Source organism: Pongo abelii, chromosome 6 (assembly GCF_028885655.2).
Source record: "Pongo abelii isolate AG06213 chromosome 6, NHGRI_mPonAbe1-v2.0_pri, whole genome shotgun sequence".
NCBI lineage: Eukaryota > Metazoa > Chordata > Mammalia > Primates > Hominidae > Pongo > Pongo abelii.
The window spans coordinates 11,048,336-11,074,332 of record NC_071991.2 but is presented as its reverse complement, the minus strand read 5'-3'; the positions used below and the strand labels follow the sequence as shown (position 1 = coordinate 11,074,332).

At 50.2% G+C, this 25,997-nt stretch overlaps 1 protein-coding gene across 2 annotated transcripts in view; it reads right to left on the bottom strand.

Annotated features, from left to right (window-relative positions):
• COL26A1 (collagen type XXVI alpha 1 chain) overlaps positions 1-13,800 on the bottom strand; it is a 202,613-nt gene extending 188,813 nt beyond the window's left edge. For both annotated transcript variants that reach the window (XM_024250464.3, XM_024250465.3), the window contains exon 1: positions 13,436-13,800. In XM_024250464.3, the coding sequence (XP_024106232.2) occupies positions 13,436-13,593 (158 nt within the window). In that variant the 5' untranslated portion in view covers positions 13,594-13,800. The remainder of the gene's footprint in view (positions 1-13,435) is intronic.
• Positions 13,801-25,997: the final 12,197 nt, after the last annotated feature.

The window sequence follows — 25,997 nt, the reverse complement described above, 5'->3', positions numbered from 1 at the left end:
CCCCAGTGAGTAGGCTTAGGACCAGCTCTTGGAGAGCACCAGAAACCTATCAGGCCATTTTCCTCATCCTACAAGACCTGCTTTGAATGGGGACTCCTCTAGGAAGTCCTCAGCATTTAGCCCCCATCCACAACAGCATCTCACGGGGTGTGCAGTCTGAAAGACACCACCCTGGCAAAAGGCACCCTAGAAAAGGGTTCTGTGGCCTCATATGTTTGTTGCTTTGTTTTGGGGAGGATTTTTTTGAGACTTTTTTTGAGACAGGGTCTCTCTGTCACCCACGCTGGAGTGCAGTGACTTAATCATAGCCTCCACCTCCTGGGCTCAAGTGATCCTCCTGCCTCAGCCTCCTCTCCCAGGTAGCTGAGACTATAAGCATTCAACACCACACCTGGCTAGTTTCTATTCTTTTTTTTTTTTTTTCTTTTTTTTTTCTGTAGATACAGGGTCTTGCTATGTTGCCAAGGCTGGGCTCACACTTCTGGGCTCAAGTGATCCTCCCACCTCAGCCTCCTCTCCCAAGTAGCTGGGACTACAATCACATATCACCGTGCCTGGCTAATTTTCTGTTTCTTTTTTTTTTTTTTTTTTCTTTGAGATAGAGTCTCACTCTTTCACCCAAGCTGGAGTGCAGTGGTGAGATCTTGGCTCACTGCAAGCGCCGCCTCCCGGGTTCATGCCATTCTCCAGCCTCCCAAGTAGCTGGGACTACAGGTGCCCACCACCACATCCGGCCAATTTTTGTATTTTTAGTAGAGACAGGGTTTCACTGTATTAGCCAGGATGGTCTCGATCTCCTGACCTCGTGATCTGCCCACCTCAGCCTCTCAAAGTGCTGGGATTACAAGCGTGAGCCACCACGCCTGGCCAATTTTCTTTCTTTCTTTCCTTCCTTCCTTCCTTCTTTCTTTCTTTCCTTCTTTCTTTCTTTCTTTTGTAGATATGGAGTCTTGCTATGTTGCCCAGGCTGGTCTCACACTCCTGGGCTCAAGCAATCCTCCTGCCTCAGCCTCCCCTCCCAAGTAGCTGAGATTGCAAGCGTGCCCTACCACACCTGGCTAATTTTTATTTTATTTTTTTGTAGATAGGGGATTTCGCTATGTGGCCCGGGCTGGTCTCGAACTCGTGGTCTCAAGTGATCCTCACGCCTTGGCCTCCCAAAGTGCTGGGATTATAGGTGTGAGCCACTGTGCCCAGCCATGCTTCCTATGTTTGTGAAATCCGTCATCTTCCCAAGCTTTGCAAGTCCCCATCAGCACACTGCACCATCTGAGAAAAGCCTTTATCCTTTCATATGGCCTCCTAGAGCGCATACTAGACATTGTTCTAAGCGCTTGATTAATATTAACTTGCATAAGCCCCAGAATGACCTTATGAAGGAAACACTCTAATCATACCCATTTTGTAGATGAGGTGACTGAGGCATAGAGAGGGCAGCAACTTAATCAGGGCCACACAGAACCCGGACTCAGACCCAGGCAGCCTGGTTCCAGATCCTACTCTTCACAGCCTTCCTCTTTTTTTTTTTTGAGATGGAGTCTCGCTCTGTCACCCAGGCTGGAGTGCAGTGGTGCGATCTCGGCTCACTGCAACCTCCGCTTCCCAGGTCAAGCGATTCTCCTGCCTCAGCCTCCCAAGTAGCTGGAATTACAGTTGCCCGCCAACAAGCCTGGCTAATTTTTTTGTATTTTTATTGGAGACGGGGTTTCACCATGTTGGCCAGGCTGGTCTCAAACTCCTGACCTCAGATGATCTGCCCACCTCGGCCTCCCAAATTGCTGGGATTACAGGCGTGAGCCACCGTGTCTGGCCTGTGCCCTTTATTTCTATTATTGTGACATTGTAATATATAATGAAATAATCCTACTACTCACCATCAAGTAGAATCAGTGGGAGCCCTGAGCTTGCTTTCCTGCAACTAGACAGTCCCATCTGGGGGTGATGGGAGACAGTGACAGATCATCAGACATTAGATTCTCATAAAATGCATAACCTAGATCCCTCACCTGTGCAGTTTACAACAGGGCTGGAGCTCCTATGAGAATCTACTGCCGCTGCTGGTATGACGGGAGGCAGAGCTAACGCAGTAATGCGAGCGAGGGCAGCGGCTATAGAGATGAAGCTTCAGGCTTTTTCGCCTATCACTCACCTCCTGCTGTGCAGCCCGGTTCCTTGAACTGGTCTTGAACCGGTACCTGTCTGTGAACTCAGGGTTGGGGACTCCTGCTTTACACAGATCACTCTGGAGGTAGCTAGGGGTGGGGCAAACAGGGAGATGCAGGGGGCCAGAACGCACACCGCTCTCCTCCAGTATTTCAGAATTAACCTGGACTCAGTCCAGCTTGTTTCAGGGTAGTCTGTTACAGGACTCCGAAGAGAAGCTCTAGACCCTGGTTTCTGGGAGGCAGGTAGAGACAAGGCCAGGCTGGGAAGGCCAGGGACCCCTGACAACTCGGAGGGCAAAACAGCACGGCGGGTGTATGTTTCCGTAGGATCGTCTGCAGAATTCCCGGAGCACTTTGTGCTAACATTCCCGAAAATCCTCTAACAGTTAGTTATTGTTGCTCTTTTCCCCTGCCCCAGGCTGAATTGGTCCGGGTCCAGCTCACACACTCTGGAAGTGGCAATGAAGTGTCACACAAGTTCGAGCCAAGAGAAGCCTGGAGGAGTGCTCTTATTGCCATAGGAATTGTTTCTCTGGGAATGGATTTTAAAATAACAGACAAGCTGGGGGAAGAAGGGAGAGAGATGAAGAGAGGGAAGATTCAGAAAATCCTGGAGCTTGAGGACAAGGTCTCACCAGATATTAACGTCAAAGCCATTCTGTGTGATTCTCAGGAAAAGTCTCCCTTCTCTATGTGCTCACACTTCAAAGGGAGAAGCCGGACCTCTAAAGCTGGAGTCTCCATGGTTCCCCTAAAAGCGGCTTCAGGAGCTGGCCTCGTGTGAACAAAGTGCAGAGAAAGGGACCTTGCTCCAGGATCCCTCAGAACTGCAAACGTGCACTGAGGCAGAGGCACTGCCTCGGTGTCCCAAAGGAGAAAGATCAAGGTATTTGTTCATTCATTCATTCATGTGTTCATTCATTCACTCAACAAACTTTCCTTGAGCACCTGATCCGTGCAAGTCCAGGAGATGCTGAAATTTGGGGTTGAAAACTCCATGCAGGAAAAATAAAAGTATTTCACAAAAATGCAAGATGTTTGAACTCTGCTTTGCTGCCATTGCAAACCAAGAAAGTGCTGCAAAAAATTTGCAATGTTCTGAGAAGCAAAGCAGCAGGCTCCTTGGTGTCACCCAGGCACTAGAGACAGCCAGGAGCTCAGGCCTGAAGCCTGTCTCTGCCTATCCGAGATCCACCAAGGGGCCAGGTCCTGCTAGCTCCGAGCACTCCCTTCTCCCCTGCTCCATCCATCAACTACCTCCTAACTGGCCTCCCTCCTTCCACTATCCTTCCTCTGCCAGCCTCTCCCCGACCAGCAAAGTTGGCACAAGCCTGACTGTGACAAAGCCCAGACTATGAAGGCAAGCTCCTTAAGGTAGCAGGAAGGAGACTTCACATTCAGACTCCAAAAGCTCAGTGCCTGTCCTCTGCCTGCCCAAGCCCATGGTCTTCTCTTGCTCTGTCACCCTGATTGGAGTGCAGTGGCACGATCATAGCTCACTGCAGCCTCAAACTCCTGGGCTCAAGCAATCCTCCCACCGCAGTCTCCTGAGTAGCTGAGACTACAGGTGTGTTCCACCACACCTGGCTAATTTTTTATTTTTGGTAGAGACGGGGTCTTGCTGTGTTGCGCAGGCTGGTCTTGAACTCCTGAGCTCAAGCAATCTTCCCACCTTGGCCTCCCAAAGTGCTGGTGATTACAGGCATGAGCCACCACATCCCACTAGTCCAGCCACTCTGAACTCAATCCCACTAACTATATGTCAGGCAACAGCTGATGACACTTCCAAGCCCTTACACAGTTGTCTGTCTGCCCAGAATACCCCAGTCACTGCCTCAAGCTCTCCTGTTCATCCTACAAAACCCACCTCCTATGTTGACTCCTCTGAGAAGTCCTCAACATTTAGTCTCTATCCACTAGAACATTTCCCTAAGTATGTGGTCAGGAACACAGTCCTAACAAAATGCTCCCCAGAAGGCCAGGCGCAGTGGCTCACACCTGTAATCCCAGCACTTTGGGAGGCCAAGGCAGGTGGATCACTTGAGGTCAGGAGTTCAAGACCAGCCCGGCCAACGTGGAGAAACCCCAGCTCTACTAAAAATACAAAAATTAGCCAGGCTTGTTGGTGGGCGCCTGTAATCCCAGCTACTTGGGAGGCTGAGGCAGGAGAATCGCTTCAACCTGGGAGGCGGAGGTTGCAGTGAGCCGAGATCGCACCACTGCACTCCAGCCTGGGCAACACAGTGAGACCCCGTCTCAAAAAACAAAATGCTCCCCAGAAAAAGATTCCAAGGCTTCATATATTTGTGGAACCCCCCCCATCCTTGCAACCTTTGCAAGGCATGTGAACATAGTCCACAGTTACATGCCTGAACAGAGCGTTTACTATCCTTTTTCCTAAGAATGTTATTAATATTAACCCATGTAAGCCCCAGAACAACTTAATGAAGTAAGTATTGAGGTCATTCCCATTTTACAGATGAGAAACTGAGGCACAAAGACTCCCAGGCTCCCACAAACCCTAACTCCCCTAGCTCACTTTGCACACATTTGTATCACACCAAATTCCACTCTTGCTCATAGATCTGTTTTCCCCAACCAGTCTCTGAGCTTGTCAAGGGCAGAGGCTGGGTCTGAATCATCTCACTGCCCCAGAGACAGGGTCTCACTCTGTCACCCAGGCTGGAGCACAGCGGTGTGATCATAGCTCACTGCAGCTTAAACTTCCTGGGTTCAAGCGTTCTTCCCACCTTAGCCTCCCAAATATCTGGGACTACAGGTGTGCACCACCACACCCAGCTAATTTTTTAAATTTTTTTTTGCAAAGACAGGGTCTGACTATGTTTCCCGGGCTGGTCTCAAACTCCTGGGTTCAAGTGATCCTCCTACCTCAGCCTCCACCAGGATTACAGGTGTGCGCCACCACACCCAGCTAATTTTTTAAATTTTTTTTACAGAAACAGGGTCTGGCTATGTTGTCCCACTGGTCTCAAACTCCTGGGCTCAACTGATCCTCCCACCTTGGTCTCCCAAAGTGCTGGGATTAAAGGCATGAGCCACCATAGCTGACCACAGTCGTCAATTCTTGAATGTAGGGAACCAGAGAGCAAAGGCAGGGGCCCAGCACTGCAGAGGCATGCAATCCAGTCGGAGGGACAAGTCCCTGTGGATGTGATCATCCACTTCTCCAGAGTCTACTGAGCTCTTCCTCCATGCAGGCCACCAGGCAGAGCCCCCTGCCTTCATGTTTGAGTCCCCAACCTCTACCCTACCTACACGTGGGCTCAGTGAATGCAAGGTGATTAAATGCCTGACATGGAGCGGCTCACATTTCCAAGAGGCAGTGGTGGGTGGTGGGCAGGGCTGAGCCCCAGCTCATGCACACTTGCCCAAGGCCAGCTGCTCAGAGCCACTCCTGTAGGGAGTAAATGAGGAAGGAGAAATGACTCCATCTGCAAGGAGGGAAACTGGGGAAGTGAGTTCTAGAACCAAAACCACAATCACAGATGCAACAGGTGCAGGGGCTACCCACAAATGAGATGAACAGAAAGCTTGGAGGTAAATCCAGAGAGACTTCCTGGAGGAAGGGTGCTTGTGGTTCTACCAAAAGAAGGAAGAGTCAAGATAAGAGGGAGGCATTTTGAGTGAGGAGGGGACACACCAAGCACTTTGGCTTAGACGAAACCACAAGAAAGTGACTTCAGAGACAGAGGGAGCTTGAAGCAGCAGGTATAGATGAAGGAAAGGTGGGCAGGGCGCAGTGGCTCATGCCTGTAATCCCAGCACTTTGGGAGGCTGAGGTGGGCAGATAACCTGAGGTCAGGAGTTCGAGACCAGCCTGGCCAACATGGCAAAACCCCAACTCTACTAAAAATACAAAAAATTAGCAGGGCGTGGTGGTGCATGCCTGTAATACCAGCTACTCGGAAGGCTGAGTCAGGAGAATCACTTCAACCTGGGAAGCAGAGGTTGCAGTGAGCTAAGATCATGCCACTGCACTCCTGCCTGGGCAACAGAGCCAGACTCCGTCTCAAAAAACAAAAACAAAACAAACAACAACAACAACAAAAAAAACGGTGTGTCAGCTTGATTTATAACTTTTAAATATCTAGCCATATGGTGAATGGTCTTCATCTTTAGTCTTGCGCCAAGCCCCAAAAAGGTAAGGGGTGGCCAGGGCTTGCAGGTGCTATAAGATCAGGGAAGTCTATTCTTACCCCTGAAAGGCCATATCAACCCAGCATCATTTAAAATGGCCTCTTCGGGCCGGGCGCGGTGGTTCATGCCTGTAATCCCAGCACTTTGGGAGGCCGAGGCGGGTGGATCACCTGAGGTCGGGAGTTCGAGACCAGCCTGACCAACATGGAGAAACCCATCTCTACTAAAAATACAAAATTAGCCAGGCATGGTGGTGCATGCCTGTAATCCCAGCTACTACGGAGGCTGAAGCAGGAGAATCGCTTGAACCTGGGAGGCGGAGGTTGCAGTGAGCCGAGATCATGCCATTGCACTCCAGCCTGGGCAACAAGAGTGAAACTCTCAAAAAATAAATAAATAAATAAAATAAAATAAAATGGATTCTTCAAAATGTACCCCAAGAAGAAATTGCTGATGGGAATGCAAAACGCTGTAACCCCAGTGGAGGGAAACTTGACACTATCTAGCAGAATTAAACATGTGTTTGCCATTTACCAACACAAGTGTCTATCAGTAGAGGACTAGCTGAATAAATACAGTCACTCACACTGTGCAGAACTACAGACCCATAAAAATGGATGCAGAACTCTACTAAAAAAAATACAAAAATATTAGCCGGGTGTGGGGGCAGGTGACTATAGTCGCAGCTACTCAGAAGGCTGAGGCAGGAGAATGGCATGAACTTGGGAGGCGGAGCTTGCAGTGAGCCGAGATTGTGCCACTGCACTCCAGCCTGGGCGACAGAGCAAGGCTCCATCTCAAAAAAAAAAAAAAGGATGCAGAAGATTACTTTTGCTTCCTTCCTTTATTTATTTATTTATTTATTTATTTATTTATTTATTTCAGATAGAGTCTCGCTCTGTCACCCAGGCTGGAGTGCAGTGACGTGATCTCAGCTCACTGCAACCTCCACCTCCCGGGTTCAAGCAATTCTCCTGCCTCAGCCTCCTGAGTAGCTGGGATTACAGGCATGCGCCACCACGCCCAGCTAATTTTTGTATTCTTAGTAGAGAAGGGGTTTCACCATGTTGGCCACGCTGGTCTCGAACTCCTGACCTCAAGTGATCCACCTACCTTGGCCTCCCAAAGTGCTGGGATGACAGGCGTGAGTCATCATGCCCCGCCTATCTTTGCTTTTTGATAGAGCCATATCCACAACACGTTATGATGGAAAAAGGCCAAGTGCAAGACAGAGTAACTAGCACATTACCTCTGCGTAAGAAAAGGAGGAGGATACAGACACAAACACACACATACTCATACACTCATACTCTCATGCTCACACACACACATACACACACAAATTGCTTACATTTGCAAAAAGAATTGGTTTTTTTTGGAAAGAGAAAAAACTAACTCAAAATCTGGCTACCTACAAATAGTAAATAAGGGGGAAATTATGTGTACAAGTATTCTAGCAATTTTAAAAGGAATTTTAAAAAGAGTCAAAATTATAGTACCACTTTGAAGTAGGAGGCGGGACTTGACTCTGGAGGTTGGGCTTGACACCGGACCAAATTGAGGACTACCTAAAACAGGTTAGGACGAAGGACATCCCCATAAGACTCGCTCACCAGGGCACCATGTCAGTTACCATTTGCCAGGGCAACACCCGGAAGTTACCACCCCTTTCCATGGCAACAACCCAACAACCTGGAAGTTACCACCTTCATCCTAGAAATTCCTGCATAAACTGCCCCTTAATTTGCATATAGTTAAAAGTGAGTATAAATAGTGCCGAACTGCCTCTGAGCTGCTAGTCTGGGCACACTGCCTATGGGGTATCCCTGCTCTGCAAGGAGCAGGACCTCTGCTGCAGCTGTGCACTGCCGCATCAATAAAAGTTGCTGTCTGACACCACCCACTCACCCTTGAATTCTTTCCTGGGTGAAGCCAAGAACCCTCCTGGCTAAGCCAGAACTTGGGGGCCTGCCTGTCCTGCATCCACTTTGCGATCCTTAATGAAATAATGACATAGGCAATGATCACCAACACCTCAAGCATCACAAGAGAAAAAGAGAGATGACCAGACATTGTGATTTCCAGTGGAAAAACACTATACCACCCAAGACGTCATTCTGCCAAAATAATGATGATCATAACAAAGAGAAAACGAAAGAGGAGGAAGAACTAAATCCAACCAAACTCTTGATCCAATTTCCCATTATCTGGAAATAAAGAGGACAGATGAACATGTTCACAGGCACCATGAGCATATAACCAACAAAATCCTGAAAAAGGAACACTCTAGAAGGCCGAGTTTCTTCAACAAATAAATTGCAACAAAAAGAAGGGAGACAGTGGAGGAGACTTGTAGACAGTGGTGTTCCGCTGAATATTTAACACCCAGCTTTCCAGAATAAAGCCATGTCCTTCTGTTAGTCAGCTCAAGGTTGCCATAATGGAATACCATAGACTGAATGCCTTAAGTAGCAGACATTTATTTCTCATAGCCCTGGAGGCTGGGAAGTCCGAGATCAAGGTGCCGGCAGATTCAGTTCCTGGTGAGGGTTCTCTTTCTGGTTTGCAGACAGCCGCCTTCTTGCTGTGCTGTGTCCTCACATGGCAAAGAGAGAGAGCTCTGATTTCTCTTCCTCTTCTCTTCTTTTTTTTTTTTTTTTTTTCTTTTTTCAGACAGAGTCTCACTCTGTTGCCCAGGCTGGAGTGCAGTGGCATGATCTCAGCTCATTGTACCCTCCGCCTCCCGGGCTGAAGTGATTCTAGTGCCTCAGCCTCCCAAGTAGCTGGGACTACAGGTGTGCACCACCACATCCAGCTAATTTTTGTATTTTTAGTAGAGATGGGTTTTCACCATGTTGGCCAGACTGGTCTCAAACTCCTGGCCTCAGGTGATCCACCTACCTGGGCCTCCCCACGTGCTGGGATTACAGGCGTGAGCCACAGCATCTGGCCTCTATTCCTGTTCTTATAACATCACTAATTGAATCATGTGGCACTGCCCTCACGACTTCATCTAAATCTGGTTACCTCCAAAGGTTCCCCCTCCAAATACCACCACATTGGAGGATAGGGCTTCAACACATAAATTTGGTGGGGACACACACTTCAGTCCAGAGCATCTCCTGATATAATATGGTAGACTAGACCACCTGTGAAGAATTTCTGTCTCTCTTAACACACCCAAATAGAGACCATAAATCTAATCAAACCTTCCAACCTAACTTCCAAAATAGAAGAAACACAGAGGGCAGAGGATCCAATTAATTACACCACTGGGAAGCAATTAGCCAAAACTAGTACATGGACATTGCAGATCAAATTAATTACACCACTGGGAAGGAAGTAGCTAAATCTAGAACGTAGACATCGCAGAGAACAACTGGTCTTCAACAAGTCAACAGCGTGGAGGAAAAAGTACTCTTTCAAAGGGGGAGGACTTTCCTACACTAAAAGGGACAGAAGAGACAGAAAAATCAATAAGCAGACTTATTTAGATCCAGATTTGAACAAACTAACAATTAAAAACTGCTTTTTGGCCAGGCATAGTGGCTCACACCTGTAATTCCAACACTTCAGGAGGCCAAAGCTGAAGGATTACTTGAGGCCAGGAGTTCAAGACCACCCTGGGCAACATAGCAGGATCCCATCTCTATGAAAAATTTAAAAATTAGCCAGCCATGGTAGCCCATGCCTATGGTCCCAACTACTTAGGAGGCTGAGGTGGGAGGATTGCTTGAACCCAGGAGGTCGAGGCTGCAGTGAGCTATGATTGCGCCATTGCACTCCTGCCTGGGTGACAGAGCAAGACCCTGTCTTAAAAAAAAAAAAAAAAAAAAAATCAGACATTAACAAGGAGCAGTAACAATGAAATTAAAGCACTCTTTGTCAAGAAACAGCCCTGTCATCATTGCCCGTCAACTGAGACCAAGCCCTGGTAAATACACTACTGAAGGCCAAGGCTGCAAGGACCACTGTGCCAACTGCTGTCCCCAAGCCTTCAGCTTCTGGACATCTTGGATCTCAAGGACAAGGGACACTTGTGACAGATAGCTCATGAGACACAGAAACATGTGACGCCCAAGCCAGCTCCAGCCTATAACTCACCCAGGCAACAACCAGGTGCCTGCAATGCCCACGCTGGGCTTTCTGGGCAAAGAGACTCAGTCACACTCTGGAATATCAACATGTCCCAAGCCTCCCCAACACCTTCTGGTATCCTTTTCAGGAATCCATTTCCCACAGATTCATCCACATCCTCCCTAAACCTAATTATATCCTCTCCCCGTTCTTATCCTGGTGGAAAGAGTTCTGGAAGATTCCACACTTGTTTGAGCCTCTTTTTGTTTGTGCTAAAATGATCCCTTCCAAGTTTCTGCAGAGGTCCCCAAGTTCCAACCCACCAAATGCCAGAATGAAGTCCCCATTCGCTCCCACTCTTCATGGTCCTCACCTCTTGCTTTTTTGCAGGCGTATTTCAGGCTGCAAACACCTTTTTTTTTTTCCTTCCCACACCTTTTAATTACAAAAGTATTACATGAATATACACTCTTTGCAAAACATCCATTCAATCCCCGTACCGGCCAGTAGGTTCTCTTAGGGGCCGAGCACGGTGGCTCATGCCTGTAATCCCAGCACTTTGGGAGGCTGAGGCAGGCAGATCATTTGAGGCCAGGAGTTTGAGACCAGCCTGGCCAACATTACAACATTTTTTATTGGCCAACAATACAAAAATTAGCCAGACGCAGTGGTGGGCGCCTGTAATCCCAGCTACTTGAGAGGCTGAGGCAGGAGAATCTCATGAACCCGGGAGGCAGAGGTTGCAGTGAGCCAAGATTGCACCATTGCACTCCAGCCTGGGAGACAGAGTGAGACTCTGCCTCAAAAAAAACACAGAAACCAGAAAAACATTCAGACAAGCCACAAGCAGACAGAGGGAAAATGGGACAGTCCCCTGGCCCAGCCCTAGACTTCTTCATAACATTAAGTGCTGAAATGGTTTCCTGGAAACTTTTTTCAGGCATTTATCTACCTAGATGTAGATCTGATTTTCCTTTTCATGAATGAAATCATGCTGTATATATTATTCTGCAACTTGAAAATCTTGTTTTTTAGACATCCTCATATGGAACTGTGCAGAGGCCACACTAGCGTGGGTGTTTGGAGAATACTCCTCATAGAAGCCCCGGGTAAGTATTTCCAAACAAAATGAGAGAAATAGGATTGCATACAAACTTTTCCAGAGGCACTTTTATGCTTTTCTGGGTCCCGCCCTATTCAGCCATGAGTGTATATTTCTTCCCAGCATGAAACATCCCTGTCTCCTTGTTATTAAGGAATTAGCCAGAAATCATCTTGGAGTCCTCTGATTTAGTAAATATCACGGAGAAAAAAAGAACTGGGAGCTGTCTTTTAGTTTTGATAGGCAGAGCAGTATGCTAGAAAACACCAGATCTGGGCTGGGCGTGGTGGCTCACGCCTGTAATCCCAGCATTTTGGGAGGCCGAGGCAGGAGGATCTCTTGAGGCCAGAAGTTAGAGACCAGCATGTGTAACATAGTGAGATCCCACCTCTACAAAAAATCAAAAAATTAGCCAGTCATGATGGTGCACACCTGTGATCTCAGCTACACAGGAGGCCAAGGTCGGGGGATCACTTGAGCCTGGGAGATCAGGTTTACAGTGAGCTATGATCGCACCACTGCATTCCAGCCTGGGGAACAAGCAAGACCCTATATTAAAAAAAAAAAAAGGCACAAGAGGTCAGTCCTGAGGGGCTACTGGGCCTAGCAAATCCTGAGCCTCTGTTTCTTCAGCTAAAGGAAAGATACTACTCTAATGTTTTAACCCTAGGGTTGTTAAGGATCAAAAGAAACGGAGATTGGGAGGCCAAGGCGGGAGGATCGCTTGAGCCCAGGAGTTCGCGACAAGCCTGGGCAACAGAGTTGAGATTCTGCCTCTGCAAAAAATAAATTAAAATATAAAAAAGAGATGGAGGGAACAGACACAGGTAGTGCATTCCAGAGCGCTGTCATAGCTGTGTGGGTTGTAATTATCACTAAATAAGGAAAAGCTAAATTCAAGCGAGTTATGCAAACGAGGCGTTTGGCAACTTTTACTTGCATGCTGACGGTTTTCTGGGGAAATTCAAGTGCGGGCTCCGGAGCCGCAGCCCTGAGCATCCCGGGGGTGGCCATGGCGCCACCTGCCGGCCGAGAGGGAGGAGACGCCTGGCGGGTCCCGGCGCCCGGGCCCGGTGACCCTGCGCCCTCTCCAACCCCGCCACTGAGCCACCCGATCCCAGCCGGTTCCACGTCCCGGGGTGGCTGGGGAGTCGCAGCCGAGGATCCTCCGCGGCCTCAGCCCCAAAGACTGGGCGCAAAAGACTCCGGTGTCCTGGGGCCGCTGATAGGAGAGGGGTGCCCGGGACGCGAGGCCTTGGCCACCCGGGAACCTGCTCCGCGACACAAAGCCGCAGCCGCGCAGGTGAGCGGCGGAGCCACGTGAGCGGCCGAACGCCCCGGGCAGAGCCCCAGCCCCGGCCACCGCGGTCGGAGCCACCTCCACTCGGAGCCCGGAACGAGGGGGCGAAGGTTGGGAAAGCGAAGAAAGGAAGGGACAGGGTGGGCGCGGCCAGAGACCACCGCAGCCCCGGACCTGGACCCGGAACCGAACCTTCAGCCCCCGCGGCCCCGCGGCCTCAACCCCCAGCCTCCTCCGTCGCTCGTTCCAGCTGCCCCCTGTCTGCAGCACCCAGCCCCCGCCGCCCCGCGCCCCTAGCCCCCAATCGCCCTGCACCCCAGGCCCTTCAGTCTTTCCCCCCGTGACCCCAACCCCCAGCCGCCGCCGTTTCGTCCCAGTTGCCCCGTGTCCCCAGCCCCTGGCATCCGCCACCCTGCGCCCCCAGGCCCGAATCGCCCCGCACCCCAACCCCCTCCAGCTCTCGTTCCAGTTGCCCGGTGTCTGCAGCCCCCAGTCCCCGCTGCCCCGCGCCCCCAAGTCCCGGATCGCCCCGCTCTCCAGCCCCCGAGCCTCGCTCCAGCCACCCAGTGCCCAGGGCCCCCGCTGTCCGCGCCCTCCCCCGCACCCCCGGCCCCTCCGCCCTGAGCTACTCACCGGCGGCTCGCGTAGCCGCTGCCAGGGGAGCCGGCGCCGGGGTCGGGGTAGCCGTGCTGCTGCAGGGCTGCGGCCGAGAAGGGATAGAGGAAGCCGGTGGCCAGCGCCGACCCGCAGAGGCAGCAACACGCCCAGGGCAGAAGCAGGGCCAGCTTCATCGTGCGCAGCAGCCCGCGGGGACCCGGAGTCCCGGGCACGAGGACCGGCAGGAGCGCACCGGCGCCCGGACCGAACCCGCGGCCCCGGCCGGGAGCAGAGCGAGAGGAGCGGGGCGAGAGATCGGAGCCCGGCTGCGAGCTGGAAGTGTGTGGGGGGCGCCCACGCCTCTCCGGGGCCGCCTTTTCAAATTCGGCGAGGTGGGCTCTAAGCCGTCAAAGGGGGCGTGGGGCTTTCTTGTTAACCCTCGGCTGTCCGGGGCCAAGGAGGCGGCAGTGGTGGCAGAGCTAGGGTGAGAGCTCCGCAGGAGGTCCCTGGAGCCTAACACCCCGAAAGCCAGACCTCGCTACACACTTTAGAACCTTTGAAACCAAACCTACTTCAGGTCCGCGAACGCTTTCGGAGCGCCCATTCTGTGTCTGCTAGTTTCACCTGGACGATGTTGGTGAATCCTCGCCACACTGCCCTCGATGGTCCCATTCAGAAGTGGAAACTGAGGCTGGAGAAAGTTAAGCCAGACAAATGCGAGTCTTCCTATCCTTGTGCAGGGCTCTTTGTATCAAAGCACTGCGTTCCCGTGAGAAACTGACCAGAGCTTCCCAGGAATCTTCTCCTTCCCCTTTCACCTCCAGCCCCCACCTGCCCCGCTGTCTCTTCCCAGGCAAGAAGCTTTGGGAGGGGCGGAAGGGTCAGTTGGGGTGAGAAGTTGTAGCTAGATTGGGAGGCCGAGGTGGGCGGATCACCTGAGGTCAGGAGTTCGAGACCAGCCCGGCCAACATGGTGAAACTTCGTCTCTACTAAAAATACAAAAATTAGCCTAGTGTAGCGGCAGGTGCCTGTAATCTCAACTACAGGCTGGGCTGAGGCAAGCGAATCACTTGAACTCAGGAGGCGGAGGTTGCAGTGAGCCAAGATCAGGCCACTGGCCTCCAGCCTGGATGACAAAGTGAGGCTCCGTCTCAAAAAAAGAAAAAAAGTTGTAGCTAGAATCACAGATTCATGAGGCATCCTATCCAGAAAAGGGCTTCAGGAAGATGTAAGACAATCCCACCTTTTATAAATAGAAAAGCAGAGTCCCAGATCCCATGCTGAGCCCAAGGCCAGCCTGGACCCAAGTTTTGGTCTTTTCTGTGTTGCAGGATTCCCATAGGGCTTGGACCCTGCTCCAGGCACAGGTGGGACCAGAAATCCAGCCTGTACTCTACTTGCCCGGGTTGGGAGCATTTTGTTCTTTCTTTCTTTCTTTCTTTCTTTTTTTTTTTTTTTTTTGAGATGGAGTCTGGCTCTGTCACCCAGGCTGGAGTGCAGTGGTGCAATCTCGGCTCACTGCAACCTCTGCCTCCTGAGTTCAAGTGATTCTTCTGCCTCAGCCTCCCGAGTAGCTGGGATTACAGGCAAGCAATACCATTTCGGGTTAATTTTTGTGTTTTTAGTAGAGACGGGGTTTCGCCATGTTGGCCAGGCTGGTTTCGAACTCCTGACCTCAAGTGATCCACCCACCTTGGCCTCCCAAAGTGCTAGGATTACGGGTGTGAGCCACCTAGCCCGGCCTGGGAGCTTTTTTCCAAAAGCTTTCTTCCAAAAGCATCCTAAGGGTGCAGATGCCCTGAGGCTTGCTCTGCCGCTGTGACCAGTTGAGAACTCCTGTCTGTAAAATGCCTACAGGATGGAGAAAAACCATCAAATATGGAAGTGCTTGCTGGACTGGAGCACATTTTGCAAAAAGATTGTAGAGGCCGGTGGCAATGGCTCATTTCAGTAATCCTAATGCTTTGGAAGCCGGGCACAGTAGCTCACGCCTGTAATCCCAGCACTTTGGGAGGTCGAGGTGGGCAGATTACTTGCGGTCAGGAGTTCAAGAACAGCCTGGCTAACATGGTGAAACCCTGTCTCTACTAAAAAATAGAAAAAATTAGCTGGGCATAGTGGCATGCACTTGTAATCCCAGCTACTCAGGAGGCTGAGGCAGGGGAATCGCTCGAACCCGGGGTTGCAGTGAGCTGAGATCATGCCACTGCACTCCAGCCTGGGGGACAGAGCGAGACTCCGTCTCAAAAAACAAAACAAAACAACAAAGACCTAATGCTTTGGGAGGCTGAGGCAGGAGGATTGCTTAAGGCCAGGAGTTCGAGGCCAGCTTAGACAACATAGTGAGACCCCAGTCTCTACAAAAAAAAAAAAAAAAAAAAAAAAGCGTGGAGGTGTGTGCCTGTAGTCCCAGCTACTCGGGAATCTGAGGCAGGAGGATTGCTTGAACCTAAGGGTTCAAGGCTGCAGTGCGCCATGATGGTGCCATGACACTTCAGCCTGGGTTACATAGTGAGCCTGTCCTTCTCCCCTCAAAGAAGGATTGTAGGATTGTTGTTAGAAGAAGACAGGAAGACGGCCGAGCATGGTGGCTCACGCCTGTAATCTCAGCACTTTGGGAGGCCGAGGCAGGCAGATCGCTTGAGCTCAGGAGTTCAAGACCAGCCTGCCCAACATGGTGAAACCCCGTCTCTACTAAAAATACAAAAATTGTCTGGGCGTGGTGGCGGGCGCCTGTAATTCCCAGCTACTCAGGAGGCTGAGGCAGGAGAGTCCCTTGGACCTGAAAGGCGGAGGTTGCAGTGAGCCGAGATCACGCCACTGCACTCCAGAGCAAGACTCCGTCTCAATAAATAAATAAATAAATGGAATGTCCACACTTCCCAAGTCCCAAGTCTCTGTCTTAAACTCAGGGTTGGTCATCTAGGAGTAAACAGCCTCCTAATGGAATCGCTTCATTCCTCTCGCCCTCCTTCCCTCCCTTGAGGCCTAAAAGATTTGGAGAATTTAGGTTATCAGGGGATGTTCAGTGCCTCCCCCAAAAAGAATCTGAACTGTGCTCCTTGGGCAGTTGGCCAACACCTAATAAATGATGAGGTCATCCCCCCCAGGAATTTGTAAGCGTTCTGCTTTCCACCTTCCCCTGCCTTCCACGCGTAATGAGATCTTAAAGAGCAGAGAAATTCCATATTCCATGTTGCTGTCAACCGGGCTTTATGCTGCTGGGCATCACGGTAAGGGAACAGCAGTGTCGTTTATTATCTTCAACTCATTTTTCCAGTGCCAGGGGCTGCACCCAAGCTAGAGTGACCAAGGAGAAACGGGGAGACAAAGGAATAACATTACTCCATATAGTGCTAGAGTATTTTAGGACAAAAGCCTTTTTTTTCTTTTTTTTTTATTTTTTGAGACTGGGTCTTATTCTATCGCCCAGGCTGGAGTGCAGTGGTATGGTCTCAGCTCACTGCAACCTCTGCCTCCTGGGTTCAAGTGATTCTCCTGCCTCAGCCTCCCAAGTAGCTAGGACTACAGGCGTCTGCCGCCACACTCAGCTAATTTTTTTTTTTTTTTTTTAGTAGAGAAAGGGTTTCACCATGTTTGCCAGGCTGGTCTTGGACTTCTGACCTTAGGTGATCCGCCTACCTCAGCCTCCCAAAGTGCTGGGATTACAGGCAAGAGCCACTGTGCCCGACCTAGGATGAAAGTCTTTAGGACAAGCATGAATACATCCCAGAAACTGCAGGAATAAGATAGTCATCTGAGTTTCGTCCTTTTTTTTCAAACCGTGCCTCTGTCTCCCAGGCTGGAGTGCAGCGGTGCCATCTCAGCTCACTGCACCTCGACCTCCTGAGCATCAATCCTCCCACCTCAGCCTCCCGAGTAGCTGGGACTACAGGCACGCACCACCAAGCTCGGCTGATTTTTATATTTTTAATAGAGACGGGGTTTTGGCATGTTGCCCAGGCTGGCCTTGAACTCCTGGCCTCAAGGAATCCACCTGCTTTGGCCTCCCAAAGTGTTGGGATTACAGGCGTGAGCCACCATGCCTGGTCCTCTTCTTCACGTCCGGGACAATAGGTTCATTCTGGCCTGTGAGCATATAACAAGCCACTTCTGTGTGCCCGTCTCTGTGCTGGGTGCAGCGAAGGGATGTTGAAAATGCAAATAGCCTGGTACCCACCCTCAAAGTGCTTACAATATTATTTGAGAAGGCATTAAAAAGATAGCTGGCGGCCGGGCGTGGTGGCTCACGCCTGTTATCCCAGCACTTTGGGAGGCCAAGGAGGGTGGATCATTTGAGGTCAGGAGATCGAGACCAGCCACACCAACAGAGTGAAATCCAGTCTCTACTAAAAATAAAAAAAAAAAATTAGCTGAGCATGGTGGTGCATGCCTGTAGTCCCAGCTACTTGAAAGGCTGAGGCAGGAGAATCTCATGAACCCGGGAGGCAGAGGTTGCAGTGAGCCGAGATCTCGCCACTGCACTCCAGCCTGGGTGACAGAGTAAGATTCTGTCACACAAAAAAAGAAAAAAAAAAAAAGAATGTTAGCTGCTGTTGTCACGACAGCTGCCACCTCCACCCCTTTGGAGTCCCAATATTCCACACAAGTACTTGTCTCTATTTCAAAACTGTGCCCTTGCCATTGTCTAAATCCATGCAAAACTTCTGGAAAGGCAGAAGCCATTATTCCCAAGAACCAGAGACATCTAGCATTAAAGGCCTCGATTTGTGCTGGGCACAATGGCTCATGCCCATGGGAGGCCAAGGTAGGAGCTCAGGAGTTCAAGGCCAGCCTGGGCAACATAGTGAGAATGTATCTCTACAAAAACAACTAAAAAAAAATAGCTGAGTAATTGTTAATTAATCCCAGCTGCTTGGGAGGCTGAGGCGGGAGGATCACTTGAGGCCAGGAGTTGGCAGCTGCAGTGAGCTGTGATCACCCACTGCACTCCAGCCTGGACGACAGAGTGAGACCGTGTCTCAAAAAAGGTTTTGGGCTATGCACGGTGGTTCACGCCTGTAATCCCAGCACTTTGGGAGGCCGAGGTGGGTGGATCACCCGAGGTAGGAGTTTGAGACCAGCCTGACCAACATGGCGAAACCCCATCTCTACTAAAAATATTAACAAATTAGCAGGGCATGGTGGCAGGCGCCTATAATCCCAGTTACTTGGGAGGCTGAGGCAGGAGAATCACTTGAACCCTGGAGGCAGAGGTTGCAGTGAGCCAAGGTCGCGCCACTGCACTCCAGCCTGGACAACAGAGCAGATTCCATCTCAAAAAAAAAAAAAGATTTTGGAGTTGCGACCCAGGTTTCAGTTCTCCTTCCTCCCCCTTTCCTTGGTGACATTCGGTTACCATATAACCACCCCCCATATCCCCACTAAAATGGAAGCTGGACAAACATGGCTATCTGTTCACAAAGTGCTTTCTTGGCCCTTGTGTCCTCAACTGCTCACAGAGATGCTCTGACATGGACAAGGTAGTGATTGTCATTATCCCTACTCCACCTCCTGGGTTCAAGCGATTCTTCTGCCTCAGCCTCCCGAGTAGCTGGGATTACAGGCATGTGCCACCACGCCCAGCTAATTTTGCATTTTTAGTAGAGTTGGGGTTTCTCCATGTTGGTCAGGCTGGTCTCAAACTCCCAACCTCAGGTGATCTGCCCACCTGAGCCTCCCAAAGTGCTGGGATTACAGGTGTGAGCCACTGTGCTCAGCCCATATCCCCATTTTACAGATGGGAAGACAGAGAGGAAGCAACTTGTCAAGGATCTTGTGTTCCTCACATGCTATAAGTACACCAAAGCCTTAGGAACACGGTTGTTTGTACAAAGAGAGTTCAGATTTCTGTTTTTCTTTTCTTTCTTTTTTTTTTTTTTTGAAAAGGAGTCTCGCTCTGTCACCCAGGCTGGAGTGCAGTGGCACAATCTCTGCTCACTGCAACCTCCACCTCCCAGGTTCGAGCGATTCTCCTGCCTCCGCCTCCCGAGTAGCTGGGGCTACAGGTGTGCACCACCACGCCCGGCTAATTTTTTTTTTTTTTTTTTTGTATTTTTAGTACAGACGTGGTTTCACTATGTTGGCCAGGCTGGTCTTGAACTCCTGACCTCAAATGATCTGCCCACCTTGGCCTTCCAAAATGCTGGGATTATAAGCGTGAGCCACCGCACTCAGCCCCTCATTTTTCAAATAGGTCAATACATTTTTTTTTGTTATAACTTTAAAAAGAATTCAAAAACTGCTTTTTTTGACAGTTCCTCAAAAAATTAAACCTCATGTTACCCTGTGGCCCAGCAGGTATATATCCCAAAGTAGAAAAAAACATACTCACAAAAACTTGTACATGAATGTTTATAGCCACATGATTGAAAATTGCCAAAAAATAGAAGCAATCCAAATGAATTGATTTAAAAAAAGAAGGTGCTATATGTGTACAATGGAATATTATTCAGCCATGAAAGGAATACAGTACTTGATACATCATGGATGAACCTTGGAAGCATTATGCTGAGTGAAAGAAACAAGACATGAATGTCACATGAGTCCATTTATGTGAAGTGTCCAGAATACACAAATCTACAGAGATAGAAAGTAGACAGGAGATTAGTTATAGAGTGTGAGACTCTGTCCCCAAGGCTGGAGTAGATTTCTTTTTTTTTTTATTTTTGAGACCAAGTCTCACTCTGTCACCCAGGCTGGAGTGCAATGGCACAATCTCTCCTCACTGCAACCTCTGCCTCCTGAGTTCAAGCAATTCTCCTGCCTCAGCCTCCCAAGTAGCTGAGATTACAGGCACATGACACCACACCTAGCTGATTTCTTTTTTTTTTTTTTCAGTAGAGATGGGGGTTTCACCATGTTGGTCAGGCTGGTCTTGAACTTCTGACCTCAGGTGACCCACCCACCTTGGCCTTCCAAAGTGCTGAGATGACATGCGTGAGTCACCATGCCTGGCCAGATCAGATTTCTAGATGAAAGAAGACAAGCTTCACCAAGGAAGTGGGCTCCGTGACAGTTTTGTTTCCAGACCTTTCTGATAAGAACGTAATCGGTCAGCATCCTCTTCAGCAGACAAAAAGCAGATCTTCGCTTCTGCTGAAGTCAGCAGGGAGAGCCATTGAACAGAGAAGTAAATATTCATGATGCTGAAGCCAACATAAATATTGACCTCTTGGCATGATAAATCCTCCTGTTAATCTAAAACAGAGATCCGCCCCACCACACCCATTGCCCTATAGAACATGGATTCTGCAATTCTCTCAGAAGTTCAGGAAGGCCCTGGTAGGAACAGAATTGTTTTCATCCTGATTTCTCCAGCAGTCTGTGCTCCCAGCTGTTCTGGATCCCAAAACAACACAGGAATGGCCTGGAGTTAACTCAAGGGAGCAGGGGAGTCAAAACAAAAGATTTCTTTGCTTTGCCGCAAGCGTTCCCTACTTGGCCAGGGCAAGATGCAAGCAGAACATAGATATTATAGAAGATCCCCATTTTGATTTTTTTTTTTTTTTGGGGGGGGCATGGTCTCACTCTGTCGCCCAGGCAGGAGGGCAGTGGAGCGATCACGGCTCACTGCAGCCTCGACCTCCTGGGCTCAGGTGATCCTCCCACCTCAGCCTCCCAAGTAGCTAGGACCACAGGCACACACCACCACGCCCAGCTAATTTTTTGTAGAGACTGGGGTCTCCCTGTGTTGCCCAGGCTGGTCTCAAGCTCCTGGACTCAAGCAATCTCTCCACTTCAGCCTCCCAAAGTGCTGGGATTATAGGCGTGAGCCACCTCGACCAGCCTGAATTTTCTTCTTTACCTGGACACCCCCAAAATTCCACCCAGGCCCTATGAAAGTGAATACTTCTTTGCTCTGCCTACCAACAGGTATAAGCTTGCCTGTTTCCTCAAACATCAGTGGTGAACTAGATATTCAGAAGACAGCAAATTAAATGGCTATTCCAATAGTCCATTTTGTTTTCGTTTTTGGTCTTTTTGAAGATGGAGTCTTGCTCTGTCACCCAAGCTGGAGTGCAGTGGCGGATCTCCACTCACTGCAACCTCTGCCTCCTGAGTTCAAGCTATTCCCCCTCCTCAACCTCCCAAGTAGCTGGGACTACAGGTGCAAGCCACCACGCCTGGCTAATTTTTTTTTTTTTTTTTGACAGAATTTTGCTCCTGTGGCCCAGGCTGGAGTGCAATGGTGTAATCTCGGCTCACCGCAAACTCTGCCTCCCGGGTTCAAGCGATTTTCCTGCCTCAGCCTACCGAGTAGCTGGGATTACAGGCATGCACCACCACGCCCAACTAATTTTGTATTTTTAGTAGACACGGAGTTTCTCCATGTGGGTCAGGCTGGTCTTGAACTCCCGACCTCAGGTGATCCACCTGCCTCAGCCTCCCAAAGTGCTGGGATCACAGGCATGAACCACCGCATGCACCCGGCTGCCTGGCTAATTTTTTTTTTTTTTTTTCTGAGACGGAATCTCGTGCTGTCGCCCAGACTGGAGTCCAGTGGCGCGGTCTCGGCTCACTGCAAACTCCACCTCCTGGGCTCAAACAATTCTCCTGCCTCAGCCTCCCGAGTAGCTGGGACTATAGGCGCCTGCCACCACACATGGCTAATTTTTGTATTTTTAGTACAGGCAGGGTTTCACCATGTTGGCAGACTGGTCTCAAACTCCTGACCTCATGATCTGCCCACCTCTGCCTCCCAAAGTGCTGGGATTACAGGTGTGAGCCACCATGCCTGGCCAATTTTTTTGTATTTTTAGTAGAGACAGGTTTCATCATGTTGGTCAGGTTTGTCTCAAACTCCTGACCTCGGGTGATCCGCCCTCCTCGGCCTCCCAAAGTGCTGGGATTACAGGCATGAGCCACCACACCTAGACTCAAAGGGATCTTCTTGATGCCTGTCCATCTGCACTGTTGGGGGGCCTGGTCACATTCCTGTCCTTCAGTTTCCCACCTGTGTCCTTCCTTCTCACCAATCCAACCCTAATCCATGGCAAACCACACCAAGCCTGCTGGTGCCCACCAGATGAGACATCATGTCTCCCTCAGTTTGATTTACAGGATCCTTCAGAAGAATGCAAATAAAAAGACATTGTCCCTGGCCAGACATGGTGGTTCATGCCTGTAATCCCAGCATTTTGGGAGGCTGAGGTGGGTGGATCCCCTCAGGTCAGGAGTTTGAGACCAGCCTGGCCAACATGGTGAAACCCCATCTCTACTAAAAATACAAAAAAATTAGTCATGCATGGTAGTGGGCACCTGTAATCCCAGCTACTCAGGGGACTGAGGCAGGAGAATCGCTTGAACCCGGAAGGCAGAGGTTGCAGTGAGCCGAGATCGCGCCATTGCACTCCAGCCTGGGCAACAGAGTGAGACTCCATCTCAAAAAACAAAAAAAAAAGAGAGAGAGAGACATTGTCCCTGATGCCACACAATTCAAAGTTAGCAGGTCAGAGGAGCGAGTGGAGGCAGAGGGTCTGGTGACCAGGAAACCCACATGGTGTCAAGAGAGGATTGGAAGGTAAAGGAAGGTGGAAGGTAGAGGAAGGATTCAGACAAAGCTGAGAGGTAGGGAGGTGCCTTGAGGCAGAGGTGGGCAGAGGGGCAAAGGTAAGACTGTGTGTGGGGCTGAGAGGGCTGAGACATGAAGGGGCTAGGTTTGAACCAAAGGCATGCCCAGCTAAACACACATGTGCTCTTGGCAGGGGCTCACACCTGTGCTCACAGCAGGGACTCACACCTGTGCACACAGCAGGGACTCACACCTGTGCTCACAGCAGGGACTCATATCTGTGCACACTGCAGGGACTCACACCTGTGCTCACAGCAGGGACTCACATCTGTGCACACTGCAGGGACTCACACCTGTGCACACAGCAGGGGCTCACACCTGTGCTCACAGCAGGGACTCACATTTGTGCACACCGCAGGAGCTCACACCTGTGCACACAGCAGGGACTCACACCTGTGCACACGGCAGGGACTCACACCTGTGCTTACAGCAGGGACTCACATCTGTGCACACCGCAGGGGATCACACCTGTGCTCACAGCAGGGACTCACATCTGTGCACACCACAGGGGATCACACCTGTGCTCACAGCAGGGACTCACACCTGTGCAGGCACACCGAGCTGGAGAAAGGACATCTCCCAGAGGCAGCTGACCAATGAGCCAGAGCTCTCCCTTGAGATACAACCAACCCCCAACTCTCAAATCCCTTCCTCACCTCCAGCCCCACCCAGGAAGCCCAGAGCTCATGAAAAAAACCATGAGGAGTCATTTGTGGGGCTTTGGAGACCAGCCTCAGGCTACAGGTTGCAAGAGGAAGCCATGGTCTTCTGAAGAGCAAGTCCAGGGCAGTTGTGGTGGCTCACACCTGTAATCCCAACAGTTTTAGAGGCCGAGGTGGGAGGATCACTTGAGCCCAGGAGTTTGAGAACAGCCTGGGCAATAAAGTGAGCCCCCGTCTCTACAAAAACAAAAAAAATTAGCCAGGCGTGCTAGCGTGCGCCTGTGGTCCAAGCTAAATGGAAGGATGAGGCAGGAGGATCACCTGAGCCCAGGAGATCAAGGCTGCAGTGAGCTATGTTTATGCCACTGCACAACAGCCTAGGTGACAGAGCAAGACACTGTCTCAAAAAATAAAGAAAATATATACATAACTATAAAAAGGAGAGCAGGTTCACAGCTGGAGGGCTGGGTGGCATTGGGAAATGAAAATCCAAGGAGCAAAACCAAAAAAGTGTGCAAAAGCCAGGCACGGCAGAGAGCAAGCCGTGGTCCCGGCGATCGCTGAGAGGGCGGCGCTGCCCCGTCCACCCCCAGACATCGGCATCCTCCCCTCCCATAGGCCCTCAGACTCAGCAAGTTAAAAACTGAACCCAGGCTGGGCATGGTGGCTCACACCTCTAATCCTAGCACTTTGGGAGGCTGAGGGGGACCAGATCACATGAGGCCAGGAGTTTGAGACCAGCCTGGTCAACATGGTGAAACCCCGTCTTTACTAAAAATACAAAAATTACCAGGGTGTGGTGGCGCATATCTGTAATCCCAGCTATTCAGGAGGCTAAAGCACGAGAATCGCTTGAACCCAGGAGGTGGAGGTTGCAGTGAGCCACTATGCTCCAGCATGGGTGACAGAGGGAGACTGTCTCAAAAAAGCAAAAACAAAAAAAACCAAAACCGAACCCAATCAGGCGCTGTGACTCATTCATATAATCCCAACGCTTTGGAAGTTGAGGTGGGAGGATCACTTGAGCCCAGGAGGTCGAGGCTGCAGTGCACTGTGATCGTGCCGCTATACTCCAGACAAGATGCTGTCTCAAAAAAATAAATAAAATAAAATAAATGAAATAAAATTTATCATGCACATCCTCTGTGCTCCCAAAGATCTTTTCTCAGCCTTATGACTACATTCACGTCCCCTCAGCATGACCACTTTTTTTTATGGGTTTTTTTTTTTTTTTGGAGACAGTCTTGCTCTGCTGCCCAGGCTCAGCTCACTGCAACCTCTGTCTCCTGGGTTCAAGCGATTCTCCCACCTTAGCTTCCTGAGTAAGTGGAGTGGGATTACAGGCACCTGCCACTATGCCTGGCTATGTTTTTGTGTTTTTAGCAGAGATGGGGTTTCCACCATGTTAGCCAGGCTGGTCTCAAACTCCTGACCTCAAGTGATCCCTCCATTTTGGCCTCCCAAATACTGAGATTACAGGTGTGAGCCTCGGTGCCCAGCCACTTTTTTTTTTTAAGAGATAGGGTCTCACTCTGTTGTTCAGGCTGCAGTGGTGCAATCTTGGCTCTCTGCAGCCTCAACTTCCTGGGCTCAAGCAATCCTCCCACCTCAGCCTCCCAAGTAGCTGAGACTGCAGGTGTCTGCACCACCCTGCCCAGCTAATTTTTTTTTTTTTCAGTAGAGATGGGATCTTGCTTTGTTGCCCAGGCTGGCCTTAAATTCCTGGCCTCAGGAGATCCTCCCGCCTTGGCCTCTCAAAGTGCTGGGATTAAAGGCATGAGCCACCATGCCTGGCCTCATGCTCACTTCCTAACACATCTGCCATGTTAGCACAGTGCACAACACAGTGCATACTCCAAGAACAGCATGACTTCTCATTCATGTCTGTGTCCCCAGGCCTGACAGCCTCATGCTCATCACAGCTTTTTTTCTGAGACGGAGTCTTTTTTTTTTTTTTTTTTGAGACAGAGTCTTGCTCTCGCCCAGGCTGGAGTGCAATGGCACGATCTCAGCTCGCTGCAACTTCTGCCTCCCAGGTTCAAGCGATTCTCCTGCCTCAGCCTCCCGAGTAGTTGGGATTACAGGTGCCCGCCACCATGCCCGGCTAATTTTTATATTTTTAGTAGAGATGGGGGTATCACAATGTTGGCCAGGCTGGTCTCAAACTCGTGACCTCAGGTGATCCGCCCGTCTCAGCCTCCCAAAGTGCTGCGATTACAGGCGTGAGCCACCATGCCCAGCCATACTGATCACACCTTAATAAGTATTAGCTGGATATCTGAGTGGATCAATGAACCATGAGGTTCAGTCTCAAAAGCCCCCAGAGAAAGGAGAGCTGCAGGCCACGCTGCCATTTGGGAGG